A 9,218-nucleotide genomic window follows, 5' to 3' on the forward strand; every position below is an offset into this window, starting at 1 on the left:
TTTTTCCTCAAGGTTCTCAAGCAAAATTGCCGGTGCCACAATGTTATGATGGAAGGATGCTGAAATGACAGCCCTAGTAGACGCTTGTCTTAATCATCGGCTTCTTAATTTAGTTTTAGAGCTGTGTGTGTGTGTGTGTGTGTGTGTGTGTGTGTGTGTGTGTGTACCCACTCCCCGCACATATGCGCGCCCTCGAGGACATTAAGGGTGCGCGCATGAGCCTGCAGAGAGCAGCCTCTGACAACCTGCAGCTCCCTAATGAGTGACGAGGCAGGGCTGCTGAGGAAAAGTAACACTTCCCTGGTGTGAAGACCTCTTACTGAGAAGTTTAGTTCACTACTGTTCTCGCAAACCTAATCGTATAACCTGTAACCAAAACCCACAGAACAAGGCTACAACAGCTAAAGAGTAACTTCTAATCACTAAATGTTAGCACCATTACCTGCTGTTAGGGAGCGATTACAGACAAGTTGGCTCTAGGGAGGGCGGACTTCATTTGTTACAGACTCTCTCGAAAATACCTGGATGTCTCAGCATGGTATCTGCTGACTCCCACGTGTCAAGGGGTCACAAACGGTCCTGTGCATTTGTAAGAAGAGAACTTTAGCTAGAGTTTGTCCCTGCTCCCAAGGGAAAGGTGGAGATAGATAATATGGCCCACCCTTGTTACTAGGAGGCAAGGAAGGCCCAAAGCAAAGAATTGTCCCCAAGGAAGACAATGTAACATCCACCCTCAGAAAGGAAATGAAAATGAGCTGCTCCCTGCTCAGATGAAGTACACTGTGGAGTCTTGGAGGTTAATTAAAAATCTAGAAGAAATAATCTAATTCATTTCCCAAGACACTCTTCCATTGGAACTGCTCACCATACAATTCTTGTCCTCTTTTGGGGGTAGGTGGGTGGTGAATGAAAGCTGAGGCCTACAAGTTCACCACTATGTAAACCAACAAGTCGCATTTGCTCTGATATGCTGTTATATCCACTACTTCACGAACACTACACATTTGCAGATTCATAAGCGTGAGGTTAAATTGATTAGAAGGGAAACTTGTCCTGATGGGGGACTTTGTTTCCGGTCCGAGACCACTGGCTGCCTGCCCTGTCTTCTGAAGGTAATCACAGAGGCTGAGGAGGCCTTTATGTGCTGAGAGAGAGGCCCATGGTGGACGTGGGCAGGACTTCAAATCCAATTTGCACCCAAATTGGTTGGTAGGATATACAAAGCCCCATCCAGAGACTTTCAGCTTCACCATACTTTGTCCAGAAGCCCCTTCCCCCTCTGTTACAGCTAACAGCAGATCTAAAAAGAAACCATTGCTGATATAAATATAAGCCGCTGAGTAAACAGTGTATGTTTTGTTGAAGAAGGCTGATATAAATATATCTGTGTGCATTCTGATATATAGTCCCATCTCATCATAAAGAGCAATTAAAATTATTTAAGGGGATTCGAACTTACTTTTTACAAATAACCTTTGCATCAGGAAACTAGTTTTAATATTATATCAAACTGTATTCCATATTTTTACTGTAAAACGCCCTATTTGGAGAGATTTGCATTCATGCAACCTTAAAATAACACAGCACATCCTTAATTTGCATGCAAAAACATTTTCCAGGCCACTATAAGCATTGACATATAAAATCAGATTGTTGCAGCTCTTACTTCACAAAACCCAGTTTTTGCTTTTTGAAAGTAAACAGAAGAAAACCTTACTTCGCCTGCTAATTTCTTCTACAGGGTAACAAAACAATGCACACTTAGCTTTAACCTAAGAAGCACCTCAAAACATTAAAAATTCATCAGTCAGAGCTGGTGTTGTATTCAAGGAACACTCCTCCAGTTCACTGCTGAGCTCAGATTGGAATAAAATGTCCAATGTTAACAAACAATACCCACGTTTGGCACTTTGTGTATTAAATTGATCAAACAGATTTTAGGAGACACAATGCACAATTTGTACAGACCTGATTGAGTTAATATAATATCAGCAAATTTTACATCGAAATGATTCTGTTTCTTTTCTTTGTGTTTAAAACCAGCACAGATTACAAATTTTAATGATCTGAAAATGTTTGGTATACAAAATCATGCTTATTTCAGTATTAGCAAAAACACAAGAAATTTTTCAACACAAACACCCAGCTGTGTCTATTTTAAAAGCAGTTCAATGACAGCTTGCACTTATGAGCATGCAATCAGCTAATTTCGCTTTTTTTTTCTTCTGTGTTAATCAACACTTTCCTTCCTGCATATCAGAGTACAAATAGTATAGTTACTCCACATCAGTAAATGTTTACGTAACCTGTCCTTTCCCAAGAATCCGGTTACACCGAATCATTTCACGCTAGACCGACTACGAAAACGTACCGGGCCGTCCACCTCAGAGGGAGCCCCGAGAGCCATTATAAGCGGTGGTGAGAAGGGGGGCTGGGGGGATGGGGAGGAGTAGGTGGAGGAGTGGAGGGGAGAGGAAAGGAGGGAGGGAGGAGGGGTGGGTGAGCGAAAAGAGAAGACGGAAGAGGGGAGGAGGAAGGAAAGCCAGCCAGTTGAGGAACCACTGTGAAGAATGGGCCTGATGAGAAAGGGTGGCAGGGGAAGTGAACCGGACGACTCAGGCTCACAGATCTCTAGCTGGGTTGGCAAAGGCCACTGCCTCGCCAGGCTTCTGTGAGAAACCCCAAGCTTAGAAATCAACCTTTGGCGCCGTGGATGTGGCTTGCAAAGTTGATTGCTAGAACCCTGGAATTTTTCTTCATGCATAGCTTATTTTAAAGTAAGCGGATATGTAGAAAGAGATCCAACCGGTGGAAGGATATTCGGGGACAAATGTTCAAAGATCCCTTACAACATTCCTGTTTATAATTGTGTATATTATTCTCTCCAAAGTTTCTCTCTCCTTTCTTCCCCTGTCCCCGTGCCCCATTTCAAAGTTGGAGGTGGGAACAGTGGGGTAGCTCCCTATTATTTTGAGTATTCATCTATTACATTTTTATGCTAGATTTTAACGTCACACATAGGCCCTGCTTTTTCTCCCTCCGTTTAAAAAAAAAAAAATATCAAGTCTGCCAGATCATTTAGCTAAGAGCTCATCAAAGTGAAGAATGCTTGCATGGCTGGAGTATTTTACCTTAAAGAGGAGGGGAAAGGTACTCGTGACCTATGCGTCTCCACCTCCCTCTTCTCTTCGGGCTAATACCTCCTTACAACGTGGCGTGCTTCGAGCCTGTGAGGGCTGAGACGCTTCTGGTCTGTGTGCTCCGCACTAAATTCCAATCCCTGGGAAAGGCTGGGCCTTAGCCCTGGCCCTGGCCGCGCGATCCTTTTAAAGCCCTTGAATCCCAAGCTATCCACTCATTTCAACCTCCTCACCAAACCATCCCTAATCCCCAGAAGCCGGGACTGTCTAACCCACGTTCCCCAGGCTCCCAAGAGCATTCCAGCGGCATCCAGGAAGGGCAAGAGCTGATTTCGACATACTGAGGTTTCAAGATTGAGGTTTTGAAGAAATAAACCATTTGTGACATGGGGGTAAAGGAGCAAACATAGGATTTTAAAAAAAAAATGAAAAAAGGAAGTAGACGCCCACTGTTACATTTTCTTCCATGTTAAGCAAAATGAAAATATTTCCAGGGTGATCGATCGCGGCTACCAGCTTCCAGTACTGCCTAGAAGCTGAAGAGGAGGTGGGGTGCCGAGGAGAAAACGCCACCCGGTCACCCGCGCGTGAGCGCGAATCTTGGACTGGAGAGAGACATACGGAGCGCGCACGTGTTACCTGCTTTATTTCGGGACTGTTTGGTACTGTGTTCGCGCTGGGCAGCTCTCCGCCCGGAAGGCCGCCCCCGCACGCCGCCCTCAGCCCCGCTTCGCGGCCGAGCTCGCCGAGGGCCTCAGAAACCAGTAAGTACCGGCCTGGCCGCGGCCACCCCCCGCCCGCCCCATTTCCCAGGCCAGGCTCCCCCGAAAGCCGGCTCTCCCCGGCCGCTGGCCCATCCGCTCCGAGGGCGCTTCCCCGGCGGCTGCGTCTCTAAGGTTCACGCCCTCTCCCGCACCCGCACAGCTCGCCCCTCCGCCGCGCCCCCGCTCTTTCGAGACAAAATTGGATACAAACTTTAATCAATAAGGATAAATATTGACGCGCAAAGGAAAATAATCCCATACAAGGGAGGAGGCCGCAGGCGAGCGGCCGGGGCCCGGGGGCGCACGCCCCGCGTTAATCCTGGCCGGGTGGGCGAGCTCCCGCCGATCCCCGCGCGGCTCCGGGGTCCGGGCCCCGCCACCCGGAGGGGGGCAGGCCCAGGGGGCGGGGCCGGGGCGGGGCGGGGGTGGGCGGGCCCTGGGCCGCCGATTGGTCGACGGCCAGCCAGACGCTCCCGCACGCCGCCGGCTCTGATTGGTGCAGCGGTAGGAAAGGTTAAACCAAAAATTTTTTTACAGCCCTAGTGTGCGCCTGTAGCTCGGAAAATTAATTGTGGCTATAGCCGCCTCGATCGCTGTCTCCCAGCCTCGCCGCGGCCGCTCCGGGACGCGCCCGCCCGCCGCCCGGCTCTCCCCCCCTTCGGGCTGCCGCTGCTGCTGCTGTGACTGCTGCGGCGCGAGGAGGAGGAGGAGGAGGCAGCGGGGGAGGGGGAGGCCGGGCGCGGAACGGAGCGGGGCGCTGCACCCCGGGCGGCGGGTTGCTTCTGCCTCTTGCTTTTTTTCTTTTCTCTCTCTCTCTCTCTCTCTCTCTCTCTCTCTCTCTCTCTCTCTCTCTCTCTCTCTCTCTCTCTCTCATCTCTCTCTCTCTCATCTCTCTCTCTCTCATCTCTCTCTCTCTCATCTCTCTCATCTCTCGCTCTCTCTAATTCTTGAGGGGTGGTTGCAGCTTTTGCTACATGCCTTGCCAGCGCCGGAGCCTGCGGTCCAACTGCGCTGCTGCCGGAGCGCTCAGTGCCGCCGCCGCCGCCGCCGCCGCCGCCGCCGCCGCCACCCGCTCCCCCCGCGCCCCGCTTCGAACCTACCGGCCGCCCGCCGCGCCGCTACCCGGCTACCGCGCCGCCGCTGCCGCCGCTGCCGCCGCTGCCGCCGCTGCCGCCGCCCCCCGACGCCTGGGTGATGCTGGACATGGGAGATAGGAAAGAGGTGAAAATGATTCCCAAGTCCTCGTTCAGCATCAACAGCCTGGTCCCCGAGGCCGTCCAGAACGACAACCACCACGCGAGCCACGGCCACCACCACAACAGCCACCACCCCCAGCACCACCACCACCACCACCACCACCACCACCCGCCGCCGCCCGCGCCCCAGCCGCCCCCGCCGCCCCAGCAGCAGCAGCCGCCGCCGCCGCCGCCGCCACCCCCGGCCCCGCAGCCCCCGCAGGCGCGAGGAGCCCCGGCCGCCGACGACGACAAGGGCCCGCAACCGCTTCTGCTCCCGCCACCCGCCGCCCTGGACGGGGCCAAGGCCGACGCGCTGGGTGCCAAAGGCGAGCCGGGCGGTGGGCCCGCCGAGCTGGCGCCCGTCGTCGGGCCGGACGAGAAGGAGAAAGGCGCGGGTGCCGGGGGGGAGGAGAAGAAGGGGGCGGGCGAGGGCGGCAAGGACGGGGAGGGGGGCAAGGAGGGCGACAAGAAGAACGGCAAGTACGAGAAGCCGCCGTTCAGCTACAACGCGCTCATCATGATGGCCATCCGGCAGAGCCCGGAGAAGCGCCTGACGCTCAACGGCATCTACGAGTTCATCATGAAGAACTTCCCCTACTACCGGGAGAACAAGCAGGGCTGGCAGAACTCCATCCGCCACAACCTGTCCCTCAACAAGTGCTTCGTGAAGGTGCCCCGCCACTACGACGACCCGGGCAAGGGCAACTACTGGATGCTGGACCCGTCCAGCGACGACGTGTTCATCGGCGGCACGACCGGCAAGCTGCGGCGCCGCTCCACCACGTCTCGGGCCAAGCTGGCCTTCAAGCGCGGGGCTCGCCTCACCTCCACCGGCCTCACCTTCATGGACCGCGCCGGCTCCCTCTACTGGCCCATGTCGCCCTTCCTGTCCCTGCACCACCCCCGCGCCAGCAGCACTTTGAGTTACAACGGCACCACGTCGGCCTACCCCAGCCACCCCATGCCCTACAGCTCCGTGTTGACTCAGAACTCGCTGGGCAACAACCACTCCTTCTCCACCGCCAACGGGCTGAGCGTGGACCGGCTGGTCAACGGGGAGATCCCGTACGCCACACACCACCTCACGGCCGCTGCGCTCGCCGCCTCGGTGCCCTGCGGCCTGTCGGTGCCCTGCTCCGGGACCTACTCCCTCAACCCCTGCTCCGTCAACCTGCTCGCGGGCCAGACAAGTTACTTTTTCCCCCACGTCCCGCACCCGTCAATGACTTCGCAGACCAGCACGTCCATGAGCGCCCGGGCCGCATCCTCCTCTACGTCGCCGCAGGCCCCCTCGACCCTGCCCTGTGAGTCCTTAAGACCCTCTTTGCCAAGTTTTACGACAGGACTGTCCGGGGGACTGTCTGATTATTTCACACATCAAAATCAGGGGTCTTCTTCCAACCCTTTAATACATTAACATCCCGGGGACCAGACTGTAAGTGAACGTTTTACACACATTTGCATTGTAAATGATAATTAAAAAAAATAAGTCCAGGTATTTTTTATTAAGCCCCCCCCTCCCCCATTTCTGTACGTTTGTTCAGTCTTTAGGGTTGTTTACTCTTCTAACAAGGTGTGGAGTGTCAGCGAGGTGCAATGTGGGAGAATACATTGTAGAATATAAGGTTTGGACGTCAAATTATAGTAGAATGTGTATCTAAATAGTGACTGCTTCGCCATTTCATTCAAACCTGACATGCCTATCTGAAAAGGCTGCCAGATATCCATGTGTGCAGTATTATAAGTTATCATGGAGCTATCTGGTGGACGCAGGCCTTGAGATCAACCTAAATTATGGAGAGAGTTTAAAAAAAAAATGTTAAACTGTAATTTGTATTTAAGAATTTGTAGTAAAGGTGCCCAAGAAATTATATTGGCCATTTATTGTTTTGTCCTTTTTCTTTAAAGAACTGTTTTTACCTTTTGTTTACTTTTAGACCAAAGATTGGATTTTAGCAAATGCACTTGGTATACTAAGTATTAAAACAAACAAACAAACAAACGAAAAAGCAAAGTTGTTTAGTTGGCAACACTGCCCATTCAATTGAATCAGAAGGGGACAAAATTAAGGATTGCCTTCAGTTTGTGTTGTGTATATTTCGATGTATGTGGTCACTAACAGGTCACTTTTATTTTTTCTAAATGTAGTGAAATGTTAATGCCTATTGTACTTATAGGTAAACCTTGCAAATATGTAACCTGTGTTGCGCAAACGCCGCATCAATTTGAGTGATTGTTAATGTTGTCTTAAAATTTCTTGATTGTGATGCTGTGGTCGTATGCCCGTGTTTGTCACTTACAAAAATGTTTACTATGAACACACAGAAATAAAAAAATAGGCTAAATTCATATAGATCTTGATATTTTTGTCTCTTTTATTAAGTAGAGCTAATTTGCCAGATACCATTCAATTTATAGGTAATTCGAAAGCTTTTTCAGCCAACTTGGAGTTTAAGCTGCTCCTTTAATTTCAACTGAGACCAAAACTGAAAATAGTATCCTTTTTTCCCCCCTCTTTGTAAAACAATTTTACCAGGAGCAGGCTACTTAATTAATGCTAGCTTTAAATGAAATATAGGCTTTTCAGCTGATATCTTTGTTTTTGTAGATATACAGCAAAAAAGACATTCAATTTTATGTGTATAGCTGTTTATTTTGTGCTTATTTTAAATTCAGTTGATAGAATGCCCTTTATATATATATATTGTTCCAGGTATCTTGTTCATAGAACTTGGCAAATTATAAATAAATATATGTATATAGTTAGAAGTGAATAATGGACACATTATATATGTGTGTATATATACACATATATACATATGTATATGTATGTATATATGTGTATATATCCCTTCAGTTCAGGTACAAGTTGCGCTATGAATGCTGCAAACATTTTTGTTAAATATTTGTATTTATACTTTCTAAGTCAGCATTTATTTTTGTGGCTGTTTACCCACAATGAACGAATTCTAATAAAGATGTGCTGAGTTGCAATGTAGAGCTTGCTGAAGTGATCACCTGTTGTAATGACTCACAGATGGATATTGATATTTAAATTTTTAATTACAACAATTTAAAATTCTAGTTACTCAGAGTAAAATACCCCATCTCCCCTCTCCATTTTTACGACACAGAGGTATTTGTTTGATTCTCTTTTCAATATGTTTGTATAATTTAATTTACAGACATGTTTCTTTTGCTTAAATTGAATCATTTTTTGCTTTAAGTGCACTATGCATATATAAGAGATACATTGCATGTGTATATATATGCATATATATGAAACAAAATGAAAACTTTTTCAATTGTTTCAGACAGCCCACTTGCTATAATTCCAGAAAATAATTAGAAAACCCGAGTTAAAGGTTTAGTAATTAATTGGATCCTGTGGTGATTCTGTGGAAAACAAGTTGTTCATTTGTTACACTTGTATAGTCTGAAATGTGTTCTGCAGTAGTGCAATAAGCTGGCCACTTCTTACAATGGGCCCAGTGAAAAATAATCTGTCCCTAAGATGTTATCAGCAAACACTTAGAGAGTCACTCAGGGAAGGGGTGGGGGGTGACTAGTGGAGAAGCAGGTTGGCTAAAATTGATTTGAAATTCAGAATAGCTGATGTTGGAAAATGGAGGTGGCTGGATTGTGAATGGAGAGAGGAAGAAAGGGAACAAGGGGAGGAGAGGGAGGGAGGGAGGGGGAGAGAGAAAGAGAGAGAGAGAGAGAGAGAGAGAGAGAGAGAGAGAGAGAGAGAGATCTATCCCAGGAAATTTTGAAAAGCTGGAATCAAATTTAGAAGAGGGATAGGCAAAATAGACTGAGATGACTAGTTTCAGTATCTCCTTTAGGGAGACAAGATTTTGTTTTCTTAATGTGAGAATAGATTCACCTTAGATATAAGTTTCTTGAAATCTAACAGTTGTTTAAAGTGAATCACAAAAGAAAGTACCACAAATTACTGTTTTTTTTAAAAAAAAAAAAAAAAAAAAAAAAAGGAGAAGGCCAGTGTGGGCTTAGGCACAGGAAATCTTCATTGAGAGGCAAACTAGCTTGGAGAAAGGCCTACATTTAGGCTGGGG

At 48.4% G+C, this 9,218-nt stretch overlaps 1 protein-coding gene across 1 annotated transcript; it reads left to right on the plus strand.

Moving 5' to 3' along the window:
• The first annotated feature begins 5,052 nt into the window (after positions 1-5,052).
• Foxg1 (forkhead box G1) lies at positions 5,053-7,491 on the plus strand. Its single transcript, XM_059279209.1, has one exon. It carries the CDS (start codon positions 5,099-5,101, stop codon positions 6,557-6,559), a length of 1,461 nt encoding a protein of 486 aa, XP_059135192.1. The 5' UTR covers positions 5,053-5,098; the 3' UTR covers positions 6,560-7,491.
• The last annotated feature ends 1,727 nt before the right edge of the window (positions 7,492-9,218 follow it).

The sequence above is a fragment of the Peromyscus eremicus genome, chromosome 14 (assembly GCF_949786415.1).
Source record: "Peromyscus eremicus chromosome 14, PerEre_H2_v1, whole genome shotgun sequence".
Lineage (NCBI taxonomy): Eukaryota > Metazoa > Chordata > Mammalia > Rodentia > Cricetidae > Peromyscus > Peromyscus eremicus.

What these genes read in the sequence shown, in the direction of transcription:
- Foxg1 (XM_059279209.1), top strand. Translation starts at nt 5,099, where the DNA reads ATGCTGGACATGGGAGATAGGAAAGAGGTGAAAATGATTCCCAAGTCC.